This window comes from Pseudophryne corroboree, chromosome 8 (genome assembly GCF_028390025.1).
Source record: "Pseudophryne corroboree isolate aPseCor3 chromosome 8, aPseCor3.hap2, whole genome shotgun sequence".
In the NCBI taxonomy this organism is placed as follows: domain Eukaryota; kingdom Metazoa; phylum Chordata; class Amphibia; order Anura; family Myobatrachidae; genus Pseudophryne; species Pseudophryne corroboree.
This window is the reverse complement of record NC_086451.1, coordinates 84,518,509-84,544,591: the sequence shown is the minus strand read 5'-3', so window position 1 is coordinate 84,544,591 and position 26,083 is coordinate 84,518,509. Positions and strand designations below refer to the sequence as shown.

Sequence of the window (26,083 nt, the reverse complement as noted above, 5' to 3'; positions counted from 1 at the left end):
GGTAGTAGTGTACATAGAAATTCTGTGTAAATCAGTAACACCAGCTAACCTTGTGCTATACAAGTGTCTGCAAATGATAGTAGGGAAACACCACATTATTTAAAGGTAATTAAATTAATCCTGTAACAGTGAGTAACCTCTTATGCTGTTAAGAGTTTGTTAAGTGTCAGGATAACAGATTGCAGGAATATTCTGATCAACTCAAGTGCTGTCCTCTGCTGAGAAGCTTTGCCAGCAAGAAGCAGCACGTGATTAATTGTAATCAAATTACCAAAGACTTGTGACCCATTAGTCAGCACACAGTGCGTCCGCGGCCACCAGCTCAGTGCTTGGACTCTAATGTACTTATGCCTTGTCTTTATACGGAGCGAGTGAATTATTCCTTTCCTTCAGCAGAAGGGACATTTATTGTAAGTGACTGAATAATACAAGTCACACAGGGGTGGAGGGGAGGGAGAGGCAAGTGCTGCCTGTGGCTCAGTACCGAAAAGTCGGAAATTATTAAATTGTCATTACTGTAGTCCCATCAGTTTAACCTGATACGTTTATTGAATAATTTACAGAAGTACAAACTTGCCTAAAATGTAAAGAAATCACAGAAGCTACAAAAACACTAAGGGTAAGGTATTAAGGCCAATGTAGAGGTACCCAGGAAATGCACGCTGTCGGACTACCATATTTCCAGGACGCACCGTCCATTACCCGCTCTGTGACGTGCTGTTACATCACATTTGATTGAATTGGCTGCATGGAAAAGCAATTGCATACTGTATGCGTTTCTACATGTGTTTAGCTTCAGCAACATAACACTGTTTTGTCACATTAGCTTTAATAAAAAAACGATTTAATGCACTTATAAATGCATCTAAACACATGTTATATACATATATGGACACAATGCATTTCCTATACACTGACTATATACAGAGCACAGCCACTTGTAAGTGTGGAGCCTGGACAGTGAACACAGCACAGCAAATACAGCAGAGTACAGAGCAGCATACAGCAGCATGCATGAGAGTGAAATGGTGGCAAGTCCAAGCCATGGCACCTTATATGGAATCCATAACCCATGAAAATCCAATGCCAGGAAGATGATGTTTTGCCTCAAAGTGGAATCAGAGTCTGTCGGGAAAACCTGAGCTGTGGCTAGGGAAGATTTGGATCCCAGAAGTTTGAAGTTGCTCAGATTCCAAGGAATCCAAACCACTCATCTCTAATTTTTATTGGTTGAAATTTTCTATATTTTATAAATATGGATTGCAGATGCCAGTTTCAGTAGAGCTAGAAGCTGCATTCACACGAAGCCTCATGTATCTGTGGCATGACAAGTTTGAGGTCCCACCTTTTTAAGTCAGATAGAACCAATTTATAGTCTTCTGGGAAGTACAGAAAAGGTGAGAGCCGCTTTGTGTATGGAACCTAACAGGTATCAACCAATAAAAATTAGAGATGAGTGGTTTGGATTCCTTGGAATCTGAGCGACTGCAAACTTCTGGGATCCGAGTCTTCCCTAGCCACAGCTCAGGTTTTCCCAACAGACTCTGATTCCACTTTGAGGCAAAACATCATCTTCCTGGCATTGGATTTTCGTGGGTTATGGATTCCATATAAGGTGCCATGGCTTGGACTTGCCACCATTTCACTCTCATGCATGCTGCTCTGTACTCTGCTGTATTTGCTGTGCTGTGTCCACTGTCCAGGCTCCACACTTACAAGTGGCTGTGCTCTGTATATAGTCAGTATATAGGAGGCACACTGCTGTATGGTGCGCTGTACTCTGCTGTATTGGCTGTACTGTATCAGACTCCAGACTTACAAATGGCTGTGCTCTGTATATAGTCATTTTATAGGGAGCACGCTGATGTATACTGTGCTGTAAATTTACTTTGCTGTGTCCATCTAAAGTGGCTGTTCACAGCAGCACTACACTGACTCCCTGTCAGATATTCTTCTATAGTTTGTACTGTTTGGTGCACTTTACCCTTGTTCATGTGCATATATAAGCCCTGTGACTCTACGCAGTTTGAACTGAGCTGTGAGTGAAAAAACTAAAGAAAAAACAAAAAAAAACCCTAAAAATAAAAAAAATCTACTGTTTGTACTGTTTGGTGTGCTTTACCCTAGTGCATATATAAGCCCATAAGCCCTGTTACTCCATGCAGTTTGAAGTGAGCTGCAAATGTAAAAAAAAATACATCTATCTATCTATCTATCTATCTATCTATCTATCTATCTATCTATCTATATACTATATATATATATATATATATATATATATATACCTGTCTATCTATACATATCTATCTATCTATCTATCTACATATATATATATATGGAATATTTTTTTAAGAAGAATCCCAAGGGAGCTAAACAATTTAGTATGTTCATATCTTAAACCACCTAACCAATCGGAAGTAAATCACCATCACGTGCATAAAAATAATTTTTATTAATTCATAAAATAAACAATGGCTAAATTGACACTGTTTAATATCGTCTATGGTGAAGTTACATAAAAATTGCTACAGCACCAAGTATTCCCAGGTGGTCTCCCATCCAAGTACTAACCAGGTCCAACACTGCTTAGCTTCCAGTGTTGTGTGGCTGTTGTATGAACAGAGAATATTTTTATGTAACTTCGTGATGGTGATTAACTTCCGATTGGTTAGGTGGTTTGAGATTTTAACATACCAAATATTGTTTAGCTCCCTTGGGATTCTTCTTATATATATATATATATATATATATATATATATATATATAGTTTGTATGGTATGTAGTTACCATACCGGCGGTCGGGACCCATACTGCCGACATTCTGACGACCTGGATCCGGAGTCAGTATACTGACCTCCGGGATTCCGGCTGCCAGGCTTCCATCCCCAACCGGTTTGTACTGTTTGGTGTGCTTTGTTCACATATATATATATATGACGCCACGCAGTTTGAACCAAACTGCAAGTTTAAAAAAGAAAGAAAAAAAATATCTATTGTTTGTACTATTTGGTACGCTCTACTCTTGTTTACGTGCATCTAAAATGCCCTTTGACTCCACGCAGTGATCTGCGAATTGAAAAATGGATGACGATCAATTTAGAGAAGAGCAACCAAATACTAGCACTGCAGCTGCTGCCACCAGTCATGCAGCCATTTTTATTTCAGCCATTGCTGTGTGACAATGCTTCTTAGATGTGCTTTAAACTGCGTTTGTTTGTGCCGCTGCTTTGTCTCTTAGTAACCAGCCAGCTCGCTGCAGCCTTTGGCCTAAAGCAGATGAAAACAATATTGTGAGCTATGAGGTGGTCAAAACTGACTGGAAATGGGTGGAAATTAATGTTACTGAGGTAAATAATACCCTAGCAACAAAAAAAAGGCCAAATTCTGTGATTTCAACTTGTTATGTCAATTTTCTTAGCTACCATGTCCCTCCAAGCTACTTGAGAGACTTGCCTTACATACTTTCTTAACTCCCACAACTTATTGGACCCACTTCAGTTAGGCTTTCGTGCCCAACACTCCACAGAGACGGCACTGACCAAAGTAGTGAATGATCTAGTCGCTGCTAGATCGATAGGCCATTACACACTACTTATTCTTCTAGATCTCTCTGCTGCTTTTGACACTGTTGACCACTCTCTTCTCATACAAACACTACAATCCCTAGGTCTTCAGGACATAGCCATTACTTGGTTCTCATCCTACCTATCTAATCACTTTTTCAGTGTTCACTTCTCTGATTCTACCTCTTCTACTCTACCCCTATCAGTTGGAGTACCGCAAGGCTCAGTCTTAGGTCCTCTGCTTTTCTCAATCTATACCTCCTCTCTTGGTAAACTAATCAGCTCCTTCGGATTTCAGTATCATTTGTACGCTGATGATACTCAAATCTACCTATCCTCCCCAGATTTAGCACCATCTGTATTGGCTCGTGTCACTGGATACCTGTCTGCAATTCATCTTGGATGTCATCTCACCACCTCAAACTCAACATTTCCAAAACAGAATTAAATATTTTCCCACCAGCCAAGAGTAGTTACCAACCTGATATCTCCATAACTGTTGACAATGCGACTATCCAAGAAGAAAGAAGAAGGCTGCGCTGCCAGAGGAAAGGACAATATCAATCACTAAGTGTGTAAATTTTAAGAACAATTTATTAAAAAACAATAACTCATTAAAGTTCTTAAAATTTACACACTTAGTGATTGATATTGTCCTTTCCTCTGGCAGCGCAGCCTTCTTCTTTCTTCTTAGTATACCGCACAGGGAGTGACTTCCCTCTAAACATAGGCTGCTGCTTAGCCAAGCATCTCACCTCACAGCGTCCGAATACCTTTGGGTAATACTTACCTTATTCTTTAATGCGACTATCCACCCTACCCCACAAGCTCGCTGCCTAGGTGTCACCCTTGACTCTGAACTGTCCTTTGTTCCACACATTCAATCTGTCTATAAATCATGTTGCATGCACCTAAAAAACATATCCAAAATGTGCCCTTATCTTACACAAGACACTGAAAAAACTCTAATCCATGCACTCATCATCTTCCGCATTGATTATTGTAATAGTCTCCTTACTGATCTTCCCAAACATAGGCTATCACCACTTCAATCCATTTTAAATGCAGCTGCGAGGCTAATCTTCCTCGCCAGACGTTCTTCATCTGCTGATCCGCTCTGTCAGTCCCTCCATTGGTTACCGGTATTCTACCGTGTCAAATATAAAATACTTTTACTTACATACAAGGCTATTAACCAAACTGCACCATCATACATCTCCTCACTCATCTCAAAATAACTCCCTACCAGACCTCTCCGCTCTGCACAAGATCTGCGTCTCTCATCCACATGTATTACCTGTTCCCACTCAAAATTACAGGACTTTACCCAGGCTTCGCCCACTCTGTGGAATGCCCTCCCACGCACAATAAGACTCTCTTCTAGTCTCCAAACCTTTAACCGTTCCCTGAAAACTCATCTCTTCAGACAAGCCTACCAAATTACAGACCCACCCACATAACCTTCAATGCTTCCCTATCCAGTTACATCCTCTCTGTACAGTCCACATAACCTCACATATTTTGTCTTCCAACATTGCTGGGTGATCATATCATACAACCCATTAAGAACCTAGCAATCTGGTGGACCATTATGCAAACAGGTAGCATCTATCCTTGTGTATCAATGCCTATTTCCCTATAGGTTGTAAGCTTGTGAGCAGGGCCTTCCTATCTCTATGTCTGTCTGTCTTTGCTACAGTTTTGTTCTATAACTGTTGTTCTAATTGTAAAGTGCAACAGAATAAATAATAAATCAGCTTCTAACGATCATATTGTAGAACGTACTTGACAAATGCTAGCCAGAAACTGATTGGTTTTATGGACAACTTCTTAAGTTGTCCATTTCTTCACTCTTAAGAAGGCTTGATACATTTCCCCATTGGTATAGTAATTGCTTACATTTCTTTGTAAAAAAAATTAAGTCTGGACTTAACATTGGAAACACCCCAGTCTGAGATCACCTTTATGGTGACTGTAGTCTTTTATTTAACACTGGCATTATTACACTAGTGGGATTTTTGGGTTGTGATGCAGTACATCCATCGAGTTCATACTCTCTCCCCCGTCATATATAACCCAAAAACATGAGTAACTCATGAATGCAGATGTTCTCATCTCCCAGTTCATACTCTACACTGCCACCTCCCCTGTTATATATAACCCAAACAAATGAGTAACTCACGTATGCAGATGTTCTCATCTTCCAGTTCGGCAGACTGGTTCCGGTAGAAGCCCAGCCGGCAGTGCTGACAGTGCTGCCCCCTAGTATTGTGCTTGCAGCTGACACAAGTCACAACATTCAAGAAGTCGATGAAACTGCAGCGGCTCGAGTGCCCGTAACACTCACAGTCTGAGAAAGCAGAAAACATCTTAAGAGATAATACAGTAGGACTCTTAATCACCCGGGGATGTCCAGCCGGTTAATGTAATGCATGGGGAGTGTATTTTGGCTGGACATGAAGATTCGACACATACTGTATATTAAAAAAACAAGCTCCTTTGGGGGAAACAGCAAGCCACATTCTGTAAGTGTTATGCTAGAAGGATCAACTATTTGGGCTTTTTGTTGTGGCCCTTTAAATGTTGGTCTTTAAGGTTCCACAAGGCCATCATCCCCTAATCTTTCTTAAAGCAGGAATACAGTAATTACAATTTCCGCAAGTGCTAGATGTTTCAATTAAATGTTGCTAAATTTGAAGAGTGACAGATCCATGACCTTGCCGCAGGCCGCAAGCGATGTTACCAGATTTAATCAAATACCGGTGAGGAACCTCACACGCTAGTGTCAGTCTCCCTACAGCAAGGCTGGAGGGCAGCAACTAACTGGGCCTGAGTACTTGCAATGTGCATGGGGAGGGCCACACGCTCACTGTCACGCTCACTGTCCCCTGTAAGGGTGTCATTATTACATTTAGCATAAACATTGCAGCGGTGGGCAATTTTAAGCATGATGGTGGCTATGCGCAGTGATAGATGTCATGCAGGGGTGAGATGAGGTGAAAAATGAACAGATTCGGTCACATTCTGGTACCCACTCACCAGGAATAATTTGTTCCCAACATTAATCAACATTCCTTTTAACTTGCAAGACTTGTATGCGCTCTGAATGCCAATAGAACCCTCAGCGCTTCTAATCAGAACAGCGACAGCAAGACAGGTTACACAGAACAAGGATATAACCAACGATAAACATTTAAAGTGCGCCTATTTCCTGTGGACAATGGAGGATACTATATTGTGGTCTGGACCAATATGCGCATGGGAACAGCCTGTCAGCTCCCTAGGATTCAGCAACCTCACTGAGTGAGGCATGAGACACCTCAGGAAGTCACATAATGCTATTGTGGGCATACAGTATGATGCTAACACATCAATAAGAAATGAACAAATGTGTAGATTTCTATTTAGAATATATGGATAAAGCATGAAATGCCTCAGAGAGGTCACTAATTCCTGATGTATTGGCTGCATTCCATCATCATTGGTCAGCCAACTAATTGGGTGTCAGGGACCCATTATGACCCAAACGTGTTGTAACCCATAGCAATTGATTAGATGACTGCTTTCTATAGAATGATTTGACCTATATGAAGATTGAGTAACTAGCTGCCCCTCAGGCTGTTGTGAAACTTTTGGGTTATATTTACTAAAGTGCGGGTTTATAATATATAGCATTGGAGATGTTGCCCATAGCAACCAATCAGATTCTATTATCTTCTAGTAGTTGCTAAATAAGTACAATCTGATTGGTTGCTACAGTCAACATCTCTACTTCTATAAACCCCCACTATAATATACCCCTTAGTATCCTTGCATGCCCTGGACTGCTGGAGAACCACAAGTTATTTACCACATACTTGCCTACCTCTGGGCTGCTCTGGAGAGAATAACCATGTTGGCAAAGCTGGGGGCGGCGCGAGGGTGTGGTGCATCAAAGGGGGTGGGGCATAGGTGTAACAATAGCCACAATTGTCATTGTAGCCACAACCCCACTTTACAATGCTGAGATTATCAGTGTTATACAGCAGGGGGCGTGGCTGTGATTCTGGATTAATCGTGTCATCGGCGCCCAGACTGCCCACTTTGGGGGTCACTCAGAGTTGATAGCTCGCTAGCTACTTTTTGCAAACGCATAGTCGCCGCCCAATGGGGAGTGTATATTTGCTGTGCAAGGGTGCGATCGCCGATGTGCAGCCGAGCGGTACAAAAATAGTTTGTGCAGTTTCTGCATAGCTGAGAACTTACTCAGCCCTTGCAATCACTTCAGCCTGTCCGGTCCCGGAACTGACGTCAGACACCCGCCCTGCAAACGCTTGGACACACCTGCGTATTCCCTACCACTCCCAGAAAATGGACAGTTGACACCCACAAACGCCCTCTTCCTGTCAATCTCCTTGCGATTGGCTGTGCGAATGGATTCTTCGTTAAATCCATCGCACAGCAACAATCTGCTTTGTACCCGTACGACGTGCCTGCGCATTGCGGTGCATTCGCATGCGCAGTAGTGACCTGATCCCTGCGCTTTAAAAAATGGCAGCATTCGATCAGGTCGGAATGACCCCCTTTATTCGCTAAGTGGGCGGCCAGGCAAGGGGGTTCTTCTGAAGTCGGCAGACTTACCTTTTCTTCCAGGGGGCCGGGAGGGCCATCTGATTTTCAGAAGCCTCCCGGCCATTCCGGGAGAGTAGGCCAGTATGATCTACCACTGCGCTATATGTAACAAAGATAGTGGGCATAACACTGAGTTGGGAGTAAAGCAAAAAAGAACAAGTGACTGTGCAGTATAATGCAGGCTGATGTAGCATGTAGCCCACAAATCCTGGACAGCTTTATTTCTACACTGCAGTTTGAGTTAGGCCCCGCCCCTCTGACATTTAAATATCTCCACACATTTTTCATCTCCCCACCTGCAGTGCAACATGGTTTTGCCACGGTGCATAGTACTTGCGCTTTTCTGCTTTACCGCCTCAGAATCAGCCTCAGTATTTAATTGTCTGCTACGGAGTACAGTATATGTAGTTATTAAATAAACCTTAAAATGCCTCCAGTACTACAAAAAATAGTTCAACCTTACAGAGCCCCTAAATATCCCACTGCTCTGAGAACAAAAACTACATCAAACATATTCATTCTCGTGTCTAGTCTATTCGCTGAGCATTTTTAATCAAATTATTAGTAGCGCTTATAGCGTACGTCTCATGTATACATCCATGAGTGCTTTTTTAACTCACTGGGAGATTCAAGAGGGGAGGTGCAAGATACAAATGCAGGGAAAGGGTTGGTGGTTGCATGACAACATACTGTTGTTCAGATCGTCGTGACTCTGTATCACCACCTGGGGTGGTGCACAACGCTTTAGCAAGGCTCCACCCTGTTCATTAGGGAATTGGCAGGATCAAGAAGGATGCCCTGAAATCAGCATCAGTCTGTCAGTTCTCTAGGATATAGTGATATCACTTAGGCTTCAGGAACCAATGAAATCACATGGCAACATCCATAAAGTGTAAGGCATCTAGAACCTCATTTGCATGTAATGTTGCCAGTTCCTAGTGAATATTGATTGGTTGCATTCTAAGAATTATTGATTCAGACCACAGAATTGTTGCCTCCACGGATGACCTAAAATCTATCTGTTACTGTAACGCTTATACATGTAATTATTACCTCTTGAATTCTTGACCAACGTATCGGTAACGTAGGCCGGCGTTGGCTCAGGTGCTATGAAAGCCTTTGATGATGCTTAAATTTGAGAAATAAAACACTGTGCGATTATTCTTCACAGATGGACTGACTAATGACTACTACTAGGGATTTCAGCTATAACGTCACAAGCTAATAAAACATACGTATCTATATTACTTGTTTTTCTACATATGGCTACATGTTTTTCAGGGACCAGATCCTACAGCATCAAGGTACTGTACCTGTCTTAGGGTGTTTCTTGCCAGAAGAGGGCGTTAGAGGCTGCTCTCTGTGAATTGGTGGGGCAGCTGCTTGTTATAAATGCACAGGGAGAGATATGACCACTGTTAACAACATAGATATTTACAGGAACCTCAGACATTGTGTTTGCTTAAATGAGCCTAGCACAGGTGATGGTATATACTACATATGTGCAAGCTACATGGCCTTAACTAGAGGTGGGTGACAGGTGCCAGACACTCAGACAGTGGCACCTGTATATGGCTTGTGGCTTGCCTGGAAGGGCACCCTGAAGACTGGAGGGTTGTCTGGGGTGTCCTTAAGATGACATCACATGTACTGGGGTTCAAGGGCCAGACCAGGTTGTGGGAGCTCCCTACTAAGGCACTGGCAGGAGGCCAGCCTAGGTTGTGGGAACTCCCTACTATGGCACTGGCACTAGGCCAGCCCAGGTTGTGGGAGCTACCTACTATGGCACTGGCAGGAGGCCAGCCCAGGTTGTGGGAACTCCCTACTATGGCACTGGCACTAGGCCAGCCCAGGTTGTGGGAGCTACCTACTATGGCACTGGCAGGAGGCCAGCCCAGGTTGTGGGAACTCCCTACTATGGCACTGGCAGGAGGCCAGCCCAGGTTGTGGGAACTCCCTACTATGGCACTGGCAGGAGGCCAGCCCAGGTTGTGGGAACTCCCTACTATGGCACTGGCAGGAGGCCAGCCCAGGTTGTGGGAACTCCCTACTATGGCACTGGCAGGAGGCCAGCCCAGGTTGTGGAAGCTCTGTACTATGGCACTGGCAGAAGGCCAGCCCAGGTTGTGGGAGCTCCCTACTATGGACCTGGCAGGAGGCCACCCCAGGTTGTGGGAACTCCCTACTATGGCACTGGCACTAGGCCAGCCCAGGTTGTGGGAGCTACCTACTATGGCACTGGCAGGAGGCCAGCCCAGGTTGTGGGAACTCCCTACTATGGCACTGGCAGGAGGCCAGCCCAGGTTGTGGGAACTCCCTACTATGGCACTGGCAGGAGGCCAGCCCAGGTTGTGGAAGCTCTGTACTATGGCACTGGCAGAAGGCCAGCCCAGGTTGTGGGAGCTCCCTACTATGGACCTGGCAGGAGGCCACCCCAGGTTGTGGGAACTCCCTACTATGGCACTGGCACTAGGCCAGCCCAGGTTGTGGGAGCTCCCTTCTATGGCACTGGCAGGAGGCCAGCCCAGGTTGTGGGAGCTCCCTACTACACCACTGGCAGGCCATGCATGAGCAGAACTCAAGTGTGCATTCTCAGTGTTTGCTCCTAGTAAAATTTTCAGTCCTAAATAGACATTACAGGGCTCCATATGACTTTATACACTACAGCTTGTGATACCACATGTATTCCTTAATACTTGATCATGTTCCTAAGATGAAGATAAAGTGAGAGGATTATTATGTCACTTAGACTAACAGGAAGCTCTGAGAGAGAATTATGGAATAATACAGTGGACATAATACAAATGAAAAAATACATGTATGGCCATCACCTGTTTGGAGGCTCCATTAATAACCTGAATATGCAATGTCACTGAGGTAGAACTTTAGCTTATTACTGTAATTTATTGGGGCTTGCTTTAATAATCTGACTGTAAGTCACTGCATACGTATACAGTGCCAAGTGCGATGTATTCGCCTGACAGCCGTGGGGTTAAGAGAGTTCCCTGTGCAGTAACATAGTAAGCGCTGCAGGGATCATTTCACTTTAATATGCAAGGCTCTGACTTGCCTCCTAACATCAACAGATGGATTGTTACAAGTCAGTGTAGACTAGTGCGAGACCTAAGGCTACTGAGTGCCATTGGACAGGTGGCAGTAGCCCGGGGCAATTATCTTAGGTCCGTGTTTCCACGGTAACAACCCCCCACATTATCTGCAGTGTTTGATCAGCTGTGATGACAGGGAACAGGAGATGGGCAGGTGCTAGTTAGTATTTATACTGAATACAAAGATTGCTGAAACGGAACATACAGTAGAAATTGTGAAATAATCTTATTAACCCCATTTCTGTAAATTGAATACACATAATATTTTCCTATAGTGAAAATCAAATATATTTGTAGAAAATAAAACCCTACTAGGACAGATATATGTACACTATTCAATGAATTATACCTCTGCCAGATTTTGTTCTGTGAAAACTGTTGGTTTAAGTCTGGAATTTGGAATTGGATTTTTCCTGTGAAAATCCATTTTACTCACTTTATTTTTTACTGCTCCTAACCTTTATTGTCTTTTATTGAATGGCAGTTCTGCATTTCATCATTAGACCCTGATTGGTCTTGCTTATTGATTATACAGCAAGGGCGTAGCTACCATAGGTGCAGACAGTGCAGCTGCTATGGGGCCCAGAGCTGAGAGGGGCCCACCTTCCCTGTCAAAGTTACATGTGTTATATACATTTTTTGCCATTGGGTGGTACGTAGGGGTCCTTTCAAACTGTTTCCTTGGACCTGCATTATATCTAGGTATGCCCCAGGACCTGCTCATTGTAGTGTGGTATAAAATTAACTCGAGGGCATTTTAATGTTATATAAATGAACCGGGGCACTGTAATGAGGCACAATATGAACTGGGAGCACTATATATCATAATATGAATTGGGGGTTCTGTGTGGCATAGTGTGTACTGGCAGCTCTGAAATGTGACATAGGGTGAACGTAAGCACTACTGCGATTCATAAAAGAAACTAGAGCCCTACTATGGGGCATATCATTAATAAAGGCTCTACTATGGTTCAGAAAATGAACTAGGGCACTATTATAGGGCATAACATTAACAACTGTTGCAGAGAAGTTTCTCTCTAGAAGCATTAGGACGGGAGCCCCTTCATAATATTGCTATGGGGCCAAGAAAGTTCTAGCTACGCCCCTGATATACAGTACATGGAAGAATTAAAGGGGGTCAATGGGTTCAGAGCACTTAAATTTAATGGCTTATGCAAACCCTCCCGCAACTTATACTACTGACTCTGCTTTATCTTTATAGCTTTCTTCTGTGTTTTTCAGCCATGTATTTATATAATCAGGGGTGCAACATAAATCTGGAATTTAGATATAAATGTATGCATTATAGAGAGCAAAGCAACAAAAATAATTAATTCTGCCTTCTCACATGCATGGCTGAAAAGCACAGAAGCCACATATGTAATACAATCACATTTAATGAAAGTTGCATGAAGAGCTATACAATGCAAATAAATAAAAAATTATCTCAGGGTAGACAGTGGGGTAAATGTAATAGCCTGCGTAATGCAGGCATTGGTGAGTTTCCACAGTCTGCCTGATATTTTAAAGGGGCAATCATTTAAAACACAAAACTAACCTGGTTTTGTCTTTTAAATGATTTCCCCTTGAAAACATCTGGCACACTCACCGGAAACTGGCAGATGCCTGCTCCGCTCTGGCAATCACATTTAATCCCATGTCTTTACAAATGCATAATTCCGAAAAAAAAAAAAAAGTACTGTCCCAGAAAAACAGGGACACTTGAAGTTTAAGATCAGCATAAAGCCTAGTCCTTGCTTTTAGGAAAATTCACCAAAAAAGGAAATGTTGGAAGCCGGGGTGACACAAACATATAATTAAACAAAAGCAACTAAAATGTTGCAGTACCACTATGGCCACTAGGTGGCAAAACAAAAGTCTGTTATTCAATGCTTTTTTTTTATTAGCTTGTAAAAAAAGTTAGGACTTTATATTCTTAGTGTATGTTTCAAAGTTCAGACTATGTTTCAGAGTATTTTATAATCAAACTAAACATAACAGGTTTAGCCATCGGTGGTTATCACCGATGGTATGAACCCATTGATAGTTTCACCCATCGATGGTCATCCTACTCTATTACTCGCGAGGAAGTTTGCCAATCGGAAGTGGGGGGCAGGACTTTGTGGGACACACCAGGGGGCGGGGCTAGGCTCTGTGTCCTGACACAATGAGAAAAAAATAAAAACCATGGTTTGTGCCATCAATGGAGGAGAACCATTGGATCTCTGCCATCAATGGCAAAATCATCTATCATCGATGGTGTACCATAACTGACTGTTAGCCATTGATGGTCGATAGCCATCCCTATTGCATACTTTATGACGAATACAATGTTGCAGGTTTGTTTCTACAAAAGACAAAAGTGGAATTCTCACAGAATGTTCAACTTCAGTCCAACCTAAATATCTTTGAACATCACGCACCACCATATAGTGGAAACTACAATGTTGTTAAAGCAATCACAGACATACCTCTGATTTTTTCTGGTAACTCTTGGCGCTGGAGTTTAGGTTCCAGCATTGGAGGGGACGGTGAAATCCAGGGAGCTTCAAACAAACAGATTTTAGGATGAGACTTGCAGGGGCACAATGGGCTTTGCAGAAGGATAGGCAATAGCACCGCTCCTAGCTAGGGCTAAGAATAATAGCAAAGAGGCAACTGCCTGGCGTGCGAACGATTAGCGCAAATGTAGAGTACAAGTATCCTATACTCTTTATTGTCTGTAAACTTTCTGTATGCCCCATTCCTTTTTAGCAGGTCAGGACATAAATGGTGGCAAGAAGGATAAACAAGAGTACTCACCAAGAGCACCAGAGGTACACTGAGAGTAGTTAGGGAGATAAAGGCTCAATATTTTTTTACTTATTATCACCTACAAGCCCATTGCACTCCTATAATTATTGCTTTTATACCTGTAAGAGTTAGCTGCTGCCACCTATTTTTGATGAAAATGCGGAGGAATGAAATAATTCATGTAATACTAATCACATCTGAGTTTCACTACCCTTCACAGGCCAAGTGTATAGATCACCTGATTGGCTGGCTGCATCGGCCACCAATCACTGCTGTCCACAGAGTTCCTGGGAACTGCAGTCTACAGAAAAATGTTAACATCACAGTAACCCATAATTGGCCATGATATCATGCAGATTTGTGTTGTTTTTTTTTTTTTGCTTGCTAGAGTTTGTGCTAGTTTAATGACAATAACCGATATTTGTTAGATTGTCTAAGTAAATTCTATTTTTAGAGGCAGACTGAATTTTCTATTACCAGCATTTTTAATCTGAAAAGCTAAACTGCATTTAAAAAAAATTGTGATCCAAACTTTTTTTAATTATATCTATCGATATAATAATCCGCTAAGGTCTGTCCAGTCTTCTACATGCACGTGCAATAGGAGCCAGGGCGCTCAACACCCCTCCAACAGCTCCTACTGCTTGTGTGATGATTAAGGACAGACCCTAGCCGGAGAGGGTGTAGGGCCCGCCAGCAACAGGTAAATATATAGTTGCAGGAGGGTGGTCTGGGAGGATAGAGCAGGGGGTGGACTATGAGGTGGATTGATGTGACCTGGCATACTACAGTATGTGAGAAGGGAGGACCACATTGTACTGGGAACTAGCTGGGCTAAGTATACAGTGAGGGTGGGTAGAATGGAGCTGTGAGGTGGTGGCTTGGAGGCAAGAGGACACGGCAGAGACTTGATAGGGCCTGGTGGGGAAGGGGCCTGGATGGGGATGGTGCGGATAGCATTATAGGTGTGTTTCTTTTCAAAAACTGATTTCATTTCTTCATCTACTACATTTTTTGAAATTCTTTTGTATTAATGTTACCAGTAGGTCACATTATATCTTAAGAGACACTACACCTTCATTTTTACAGCACCAGTTTGTTTGTTCTCAGTGGAGATGATACAACTGCTCAAGTTAATCTTACACATATTAAAATACCTGTTTATTTTAGGACTCAGAGCTAGGGCCTATTGTGGGAAGTGGAGGAGGTGTGGACAGTGCTGTGTGGGTGTGACCAGTGCTGTGTGGGTGTGGCAAGTACAGTGTGGGTGTGGCCAGTGCTGTGTGGACGTGTACATCTCCTACACTATCAGCGACAATGTCTCCCTAAATACATAAAAGTACATTTCCATAACTTTGAGAGGAAACTAGAAATATAGTTTTAATACTTGATTTATGGCTGGCCATGTAGCCAGCTGGGCGGCAGGTCATCTCTAAGGTGTCATACGTATATTGCTCTCTCTTTCCAGCATTCATTTTAGCAAATTTTATATTAAATGATGATCTTGTCCTATGATTAATCATCTCCTGCCACCTTTTTCATGACCAGTAAGGGAAAATGAGACATGAAAATGTTTAATTTTACTTGCTACTAAAATGACAAGTTAGGGGGCAGCCATTGTGTTTGACAGCAAATCTCAAAATTACACTTTCAAATGTTACACTAAACCTAACATGCGACGTGGTCAATTATAGAAGACCATATAATAGTTAGGTGAACATGTTCCATTGCCCTTGTCAGAATGAAGTAAAATCTTGACCAAACCACAACCAAGTATGAAGGTGGCACTCGGAGACTTGAAATCCGTTCAACAATACACTTTTATTCCAACATTTCAGTAAAATGAATCTGTTTTCATCAGGGATCCTGCTGAAAACAGCTTTACACTATTGAAACATAGAGGTGTATTGTTACATAGATTTCAATTCGCCAAGTGATGCTTTCCTACTTGGCTTGATATATATATACAGGTTGAGTATCCCTTATCCAAAATTCAAAATCCCACATTTTTGGGTCCCCTACTGAGATAATGACATATGTATTATACATATTATCTTTAAATATATATATTTATAAATAATATATATAATATATAATGATATATAGGTTATCATCTCAGTAGGGGACCCAAAAATGTGGGATTTTGAATTTTGGATAAGGGATACTCAACCTGATATATATATATATATATATATATATATATATATATATCAGTGTTAATTTTGACAAGGATTTTCAATTTAGTTTTAGCCTTAGTCACTTACTTAAAATTGTAGTTGGGTTATAGTCACATTTTAGTCTATATCTTTTGCTTTGTATTAGTCACGATTTATTCAGTGGATCTCAGTTTTCGTTTTAGTCTTATTTTAGTAAATGTTTTAGTCATAATTTTTGCAAACAGTTTAATGATCCGGTAATGGAATTTAATGTAGAACACTTCTCTGAACTTCCATATCATTAACTATGTGTTTAGTAATCTAGACTCAGGAGGCTATTACATACGGAGTCTGACTTACCATAGTGCCCCCATATATAATGGCCCTCATTCCGAGTTGTTCGCTCGGTAAATTTTTTCGCATTGCAGCGATTTACCGCTTAGTGCGCATGCACAATGTCCGCAATGCAGTTAGGAATTTTACTCACGGTTTTTTCTTCGTTCTGGTGATCGTAATGTGATTGACAGGAAGTGGGTGTTTCTGGGCGGAAACTGGCCGTTTTATGGGAGTGTGTGAAAAAACGCTACCGTTTCTGGGAAAAACGCGGGAGTGGCTGGAGAAACGGAGGAGTGTCTGGGCGAACGCTGGGTGTGTTTGTGACGTCAAACCAGGAACGACAAGCACTGAACTGATCGCAGATGCCGAGTAAGTTTGAAGCTACTCAGAAACTGCTAAGAGGTGTGTAATCGCAATTTTGAGAATCTTTCGTTCGCTATTTTAAGAAGCTAAGATTCACTCCCAGTAGGCGGCGGCTTAGCGTGTGTAAAGCTGCTAAAAGCAGCTTGCGAGCGAACAACTCGGAATGAGGGCCAATATACAAATGAATGCCTTAAGTTTGTTAGAACAATCACATATAACACATAATCCCATTTCTCTCACAGCAGGTCATATGTATTTTCTGCAAATATCTAGAATATAATTTAATTTAAAACCCTACATCCAGTGTTAATTCCAGTGTCCTTTGACGAGGATTTTAAATTTAGTTTTAGTCTAAATCACTTTTTTTTGCTTTGTTTTAGTTAAGATTTAGTCAGTGGGTCTCAATTTGCATTTTAGTCTAATCTGGATCAATTTTAGTCCTGAAATAAACTGTAGTCGAGGAAAACTTTTAGTCAACGTTTTCATTGACAAAATTAACACTGATTGTGCCTGCAAGGTCACACAGAATCCAGAGCGATTATATATTGCATTTACAATTTACATGTACGATGCAGCCGGCTGTAAGCTATTGCTTTCATTTTTTCAGCCACTTCAAAATTGTAACTAACTAGGGTCCTCATTCCGAGTTGATCGCTCGCTAGCTACTTTTAGCAGCCATGCAAACGCATAGTCACTTCCCACGGGGGAGTGTATTTTCGCTTTGCAAGAGTGCGAACGCCTGTGCAGCCGAGCGGGACAAAAACATTTTGTGCAAAACAAGACCAGCCCTGTAGTTACTTATTCTGTGCGATGATCGCTGCGATGAAGGTCCCGGAATTGATGTCAGATACCCGCCCTGCAAACGCCTGGATACGCCTGCGTTTTTCCAAACACTCCCAGAAAACGGTCGTTGACACCCATAAACTCCCTCTTCCTGTCAATCTCCTTGCGCTTGGCTGTGCGAATGGAATCGTTGCTAGAAGCAGTGCAAAACAACGATGCTCTTTGTACCCGTACACCACGCGTGCGCATTGCGGCCCATACGCATGCATAGTTTTGCAGTTTTTTTAAATGATCGCTACGCAGCGAACAATGGCAGCTAGCGATCAACTCGGAATGAGGGCCCTAGGTAGTTAAATAGAATTGTAATTAAACACAGTGAGTTTGGTATTTGTAGAACATGTCCCTCAGAGTGTATGTTAATAGTTGCTCATTCATATGAAGACATTGCATATTAGGTTTATGCGATGGAGCAGCACATGTGCATAATAATATTGATTTTAATAAACTTACTTTACAAATAAGTACAAGACTCATGTGAGAAAAAAATAATATTGCAGCAAGAGGAGCTGAGCTGCAATCAGAGGATCCGAGCTGCAATCAAAGGGTCAGAGCTGCAATCAGCAGTGCAAAACTGGAATCATTGGGGAAAGCTACAATCAGCAGTGCAAAACTGGAATCATTGGGGAAAGCTACAATCAGCGATGCAAAATTGAAATCAGTGGGGCAGAGCTGGGATCAGAGGGGCAGAGCTACAATCAGTGGGGCAGAGCTGCAATCAGAGGGACAAAGCTGGAATCATTGGGGAAAAGCTACAATTAGCAATACAAAATTGCAATCGGTGGTGCAGAGCTGCAATCAGTGGGGCAGAGCTGCAATCAGCAATGCAAAGTTGCAATCAGTGGTGCAAAGCTGCAATCAGAGGGGCAAAGCTGCAATCAGTGGGGTAGAGCTGCAATCAGAGGGGCAGAGCTGCAATCAGAGGGGCAGAGCTGCAATCAGTGGTGCAAAGCTGCAATCAGAGGGGCAAAGCTGCAATCAGTGGGGCAGAGCTGCAATTAGCGTCAAACACAATGACTGCGCCATGCAGCTTTAACTGTACATGACATTGTTACATTACAAAACATGCAAATGTTAGACATGTACTAGCTTATGCTATGAAATTGCTATATAGGAGATTACTTTACAGCAGCAGGAAGTTTACATTACTCTCATACCAATGTGTTCTCCAGCAACTAATTCTCTGCAAGTAGCATCCTATACAAGGCAGTATAGCAGTGAGCTACGGTGCTATCTGGGACGGATATGGTATCCTAGCCTAGTTCAGTAGGATGGGGACCTACCTTCAGTGTGGTGGTGAAATGTTCGTGAGTAGGGGGAACCCACCTGCAAAGGGGCCGCAATAGAGGAGCTGGTGTGCTCTGGCAACAAAGCTGACACAGGAAAGTCTGGTAAGTTCCGCGTTTAGAAGAATACATTTCTGACCTCCCTTACAAACTTACTGAATGCTGTAAAAGGTGATATCCTAGGAAGCGCCCCCTATTGTCCTGAAAGATGAACTTAAAAAAAAACCCTTTTCATTTTGCTGTAGAACTGAGTTAGAAGATAGAGTCTCACACCGATCAGTTACTTGTACTATTTACTATGAAAAACCCTGACCCATTTATGTCTGCAAAATGAGCAACAACAATTTTAAAATGTAACATATGGTCACAGTACCTCTGACATTGAAAAACTGTATATTATCTTTTCAATTTAATTCATTTATGGCCATAGAATTTCCCTGACATATACAGTATATAGAAAAAGAATTATAAAATATACTGTATAAAGTAGCATCTGACAATTCACAGATTGTAAGAAATGATGTCAAAATATAAAATTTTTACAAGGATATATATATATATATATATATATATATATATATATATATATATATATGGGATGCGGTCAATTTACCTACAATCAAAATCCTGATGGTCAAAATACCGACAACCATTGACTGACAAGGTAAAAATCCCAACATGGTAAAAATACCGACATTTAAAATACTGAAATGGTCAAAATACCAACATTTAAAATGTCAACTGGTCAAAAAGTCGACATAAGTTTTTCATGATTTTTTTAATTGAAACCAACTTCATACTTTACCATCCCAGTGGACCTGAAAGAGGAATATATTAGTGTGCCGAGCGCAGCGACGCACTGTGCCTGAATACTGGGCGAGCGCATCGAGTCATGAGAGGGTACACAGTACACTTAAACAGTGTACGTGTTGACCTATCGACATACACATGGAAAAAAACTATGAAAATCTTGTGTCGACTTTTTCACCTATCAACATTCTAAATGTCGGTATTTTGATCTTGTCGGGATTTTGACCTGGTAGGGATTCTGACTGTTGGTCAATTGTTGTCAGGATTTTGATTGTAGATATTTCATACTAGACCTTATATATATATATATATATATACTGTATATTTGTATACACATATCTATCTATCTATAGCAATTATCCACTACACTGCTATATATTGATATTGGTTTTCATGTACTGTATTTGATAATAGCATATTTCTACAAGAATTTGTTGTACTATATCATACTACTGCAGTTGATGGAGGTTCCCCAACAATATAAGCCATCTATTCTACACCACACAATCTATGCCTTAGGATACCTGCTTTCTGTTCCGTCTCCGGGTTACGAGTGAGGTCTGAAGTCTGAAGTACTGGAATCACTGATGACGGTCAGAAATGACAAAAATAAACTATCAGGTGCAATCAATGGTAACAACCTAAATACAGGGTGAAGCATCTAAATTCTATTCTAGAGGAAAAATGCAGTCTCCACTACGTACTGTTTTTGATGAGATTTCCCATTACTGATTCACCCCCTGTACTTACCTTTAGCAATATACTGAGGATCATGAGGGCGTTTTAGATGCAATATAGCTTCTTTATAAATGCCCTCTGTGTCAGCAACAGGAAATGTTAGTCTGATATTTTACAAAACATGCTAACCACAGATTGAGTATCCCATATCCACATATTCCGAAATACGGAATATTCCGAAATACATAATTTTTTGAGTGAGAGAGAGATAGTGAAACCTTTGTTTTCTGATGGCTCACAGTACACAAACTTTGTTTAATTCACAATATTATTAAAAATATTGTATTAAATGACCTTCAGGCGGTGTGTATAAGGTGTATGGGTGAGGTATGGAAGGTAGATAATAACTAGGTCGACCACTATTGGTCGACAGTAACTAGGTCGACAGGGATGCTAGGTCGACAGGCTCTCTAGGTCGACATGTTCTAGGTCGACAGGTCAAAAGGTCGACATGAGGTTTTTTATTTGTCGTTTTCGTCGTACAGTGACCGGGAACCCCAATTAGTGCACAGTGTCCCCTTGCATGGTTCGTTTTGCTCGCCATGCTTCGGGCAAGGTGTCTCGCTGCGCTCGGCACAGGTTACCATTCCTAATTGTAGTCCACGTGGATCGTTAAGTATGAAAAGGTTAAAAAAAAGAAAAAAATTGTGGAAAAACTCATGTAGACCTTTTGACCTGTCGACCTAGAGACCCTGTCGACCTAGAAACCTTGCCAACCTAGTTACTGTCGACCAATAGTGGTCGACCTAGATAGTGTCGACCTAGTTACTGTCGACCTAGAGACCGGATCCCAAGGTGTATATGAAGCATAAATGAAAATGCATTCTATGCTTAGACTTAGGTCTCATCACAATGATATCTCATCATGGTATGCAATTATTCCAAAATACGGAAAAATCCAATATCCAAAATACTTCTGGTCCCAAGCATTTTAGATAAGGTATACTCAACCTGTACTACCCAATTACATCTCCTGTACACAGATCACACATAACTTTACAGATTTTCTCTTTCTTCACTTTTATATCCTGTCAACTGTGGGCCAACATTGCTGTGTGACTGGATCATACAGCCCACCAAGAACCTCTACAATCTGGCTGAACCAGTATGCAATATGTAGTACCTAGTCTTGTGTATCATGCCTATTTCCCTATATATTGTAAGCTTGTGAGCAAGACCCTCTTACCTCTATATCTGTCTGTCATTACCCAGTCTTTATAATCCTAACGTTAATCCTAGCCCTAAATCTAACCATAACCCCAAATCTGATCCTAACCGTAGCCCTAATGCTAATCCTAACCATAAACCTAACTGTAACCCTAATGCTAACCTTAACCCTAACACTAATCCAAACCCTAGCTGTAACCCTAACGCTAGCCTTAACCATAACTCTTATCCTAACCCTAAACCTAACCAAAATCCTAACACTAATCATAACCATAAACCTAACTGTAACCCTAATGCTAACCTTAACCCTAACACTAATCCAAACCCTAACTGTAACCCTATCGCTAACCTTAACCATAACTCTTATCCTAACCCTAAACCTAACCAAAATCCTAACTCTAATCATAACCATAAACCTAACTGTAACCCTAAGGCTTATCATAACCTTAAACCTAACAGTAACCCTAACACTAATCCTAAACCTAAGCATAACCCTAACGTTAACCTTACCCTAACGCTAATACTAAACCTAACCGCAACCTTAATGCTAACCTTAACCCTAATGATAACCATAAACCAAATTGTAACCCTAACACTAATTCTAAAATTAACCTTAACCCCAACGCTAATCCTAAACCTAAACCTAAGCATAACCCTAATGCTAACTTTAACCCTAAAGCTAATTCTAAACCTAACCGTAACTATAAACCTAACCATAACCCTAACTCTAACCTTAACGCTAACACTAATCCTAAACCTAACCATAACCCTAATGCTAATCCCAAACCTTAAGGCCCATACACACTAGAAAAAAAATTCCAGCGATTTGGCGATCACGACGGTTTTGAACAATCTATCATCTAGTGTGTACACAGCAAACGAGTGCACACCTGCACTCGTTTGAAGCGTCATCAGTTGTCCATGCATGCAGCTCAATCTTCACTGCGTCTCTGGTGAAATCGCTCATACTGGCATGTGTGTACGCAATGAACAATGTCCAATGTGAGCGATTTGACCTATTTGAAAGATCTGGAACTTTGAAGGCGCTTATAAATTTAAATAAGGCGCCAACACTAGCTTCTCAGACCATTCCCAGCAGAGCATTTGTAAAATCGCTCAGTGTGTACACTCAATATCGTTTGTCAGAGATTCTGGGAAGTTCAAGGGAAATCGCTCATCTTCCAACTTGTTCATCTTTCACGTCTTTCAAGTCTTCTAGTGTGTATGGGCCTAGCCTAACCGTAACCTTAACCCTAATGAAAACGTCTACATTATGACAATGTCAACAATTCATGTCGATATTCTGTCAATGTCGACATTTTACAGGTGTCCATATTAATATCGACATTTTCACCATGTCAACGTCATCACTGTTGAGCTCCTGTTGTAGACACTGCGAATGTCGACATTACAAACGTATAAATAGTGCCTGCCTGCCAGTCCTTACGTAAAATGTTTCAGAACTTCAACTCAATTATTTGCATTCTTCTTACAAATAAGATGTGCTTTACCTACAGAGATACTCCCCAAGCAAAAAGCAGCGTTGATTGGACACCAAGTGAATCATCCGGCACTCGTTATTGGGCAACAGGATCAACAATAAAGCTAGGTACACACTGCCAGATTTTTTTTTTGGGTCACCCCAACAATCGCCGGATTTTTCGGGAAATGTGGGCACCAATATTTAAGCCACACACTAAAAGATTTTATCTTTAAGGTTACCAATTTTCTGCCATACTACACTGCATTTGCATATGTCCGCCCACAAGAAGGATGTCATACTGTTAGGAAATCATAGGAAATATGGGCAGAGTATTGAGAATGCACACACACCGCTCGATATCGGGAGATTGTGTCTGAGACTTTTGGATTGGGACAACAGATCGCAAAATCGCTCGTTTGTGTGTGTGGCCGAGATTTTCCTGAATTATCCGCAAAATGCTAAACTATCCGTCTTAACCACTTTACAATAAATTTGTCTGAGAACCCAATTATTGGCAAATCGGTTAAATAATTGTATAGTGTGTACCTAGCTTTAGAGTTTGGGCATAAATAGGGGAGTATCTATAATGAGGGAATTTCCAGGGCACAAAATTTGAGAAAATTTTTAAAATGCCTAATTATTTTGCTGCAAAAAACATGTACAGTTTTGGGCTTTACCTTGTTAGGACATGAAACATAAGTAGAGTTACATTGTCAGGTCTTGTAGTAATGTTAGTGCTGTAGATATTAACTCAACATATTTTTGTAAAATGCTTTTCACAAGATAACAAGGACTATCAATTGGGGGAATTTGGTGTTTTGCAGATGATTGTGTAAATAAATCTGCAATGTATGGGGTTCACAGATCACATATTCTAACCAAAAATTGATTGGGATTGTTAGATCAGGTTTTTCAACATGTTTCATTTCACAGATCAATTGGGGCTGTAGATCGCTAGTGTATGGTAACAATCAGCAGATCTGAAAACCGTTTCTAGTAAAATAATGACCCTTTCCTGATTGGCAGATCTGTATTTGCTGAAAATAATTTGCAAATCACTAAAAAATATCTAATGTATGGGCGCAGATTGGATTGGGGAATCTTTAAATTGGGGAAAAAAATTACAGAATCTGTGATTTTTTTTTGTGTGATTGCTGATGTATGGGGGTCTTTCACTTTGTGCCTGCAATCTATAGTATGCTTCGGCAATAAAGCCCAAATCCTAAATTACAAATTGTTTCTGTGTGATATCTACAGATAAAATGATTGTTGATGGCAAAACAAGTATTTTCCCCGGTGATAGGACATGCTCAAAATGTAGGTTACCCCTGTGATATATCTCTCATCAGAGGAAAATTTCCCTTGCTTCCCCATGGAGAACCTTGCTTTTCTAGTACCTACCACATCTGCAGAAATGCTGAATTTAAATTTTTTATTATTTTTACATTTACATATAATTATGTTTATTTTAGTTGGATATGTTTAAACTGACTATCGAACATAATTTTCTGTGAGGTGGGGAAAAATGACTATATTAACATCCACCATATATTTTTCTATATATAAGGTTGTATTTTCCCCAGGTGCAGGTAGATGCATAAGAAGCCCTTTTAGGGGGTGGTCTTCAGTTTGCCGGCGCCCGGCCTCCCGACGACCAGCCTACCGGTGCCGGAATCCCGACCGCCGGCATACCGACAGCTTTTCTCCCTCCTGGGGCTCCATGACCCCCTGCAGGGAGAATAGATAGCATGACACGCATAGCACGCCACCGTGCCCGCAGCGTGGTGAACGCAGCGAGCCCGCAAGGGGCTCATTTGCGCTCGCCCAGCTGTCGGTATGCCGGCGGTCAGGATTCCGGCTCCGGTATGCTGGCCGCCGGGAGCCCGACTGCCAGCATAACATACTACACCCCTTTTAGGGCCTTCACTTCCTAAACTATGCATGTGCTGCGCTCCTGCACAGAATCCGAGCCCTTCATCCGCTGCATACCCTTGCCCCACCATAGTTCTCTGTCTGCTTCCAAATTAGATGCCCAATTTTGTGCTGTTGCTTTCAGTATTCCTAGTACAATGTATTTGTCACTGAAATTCTCCCAATAATAATTTTTCTAGTGGAACTTCAGATGAATATGAATTAACAGGATACCTCAGAAATAGGTTCCAAGAACTATTTTTGTTATTTGGGACCTGGAGCATAATTCAGGTTCAGTTGCAAAAATCCGAAAATCGGTCTATTGAGCTGTGGCCGCACACCGCGTGCACTGACTTTCACAGTGCAATCGCACCACGTGGTTGACAGCGGCGGGTGCAGGGGGGTGGCGATGCAGTGTTAGGGGGGAGTGGTCCGGACAACGCAGGCATGTCTGGACTGTTTTAGGGGGCCCAAGTGACGTCATATGCAGCCGCGGCAGGGGAAAACAGGGCGGCGGAGCGCCTGCCTTCGCAGCCAGGGTGTGCAGGTAGGGCTCGACCCTAACTGCTGCAATTAGATTGCGATCGCAGGGTGGCACTTCTCATGCTGGGCGGCCTTATCCTACGCTGGGCGGCCCCCAGCATGAGATTTTTCAGTAGCAAAAGCAATTTAGCAGAATCTGCTACTGATGCTGAATTAGGCCCCTAAAGTAAAGCATGGGGGAAATTTTATTATATACGAACAAAGAGTCTAAATGGCACATTTGATTTCTTGTGTTTTTGACTCATTTTTTGAGTGCTTTGGTACATTGGTATAGCTAGTAAGTTATTTTGATTGATTCGCCTGGCCATGTAGAACGATTGCAACACAGAGACTTATTTCAGTAATCCTACAACGGTAACTGTGAACTCTGGAAAGC

The 26,083-nt window shown here is 41.7% G+C and overlaps 1 protein-coding gene across 1 annotated transcript in view; it reads right to left on the bottom strand.

Moving 5' to 3' along the window:
* Positions 1–26,083, bottom strand: part of NTNG2 (netrin G2) — a 207,353-nt gene that overhangs the window by 11,535 nt on the left and 169,735 nt on the right. The window contains exon 6 of the mRNA XM_063936769.1: positions 5,746–5,913. Coding sequence (XP_063792839.1) covers positions 5,746–5,913 — 168 coding nt within the window. The remainder of the gene's footprint in view (positions 1–5,745; positions 5,914–26,083) is intronic.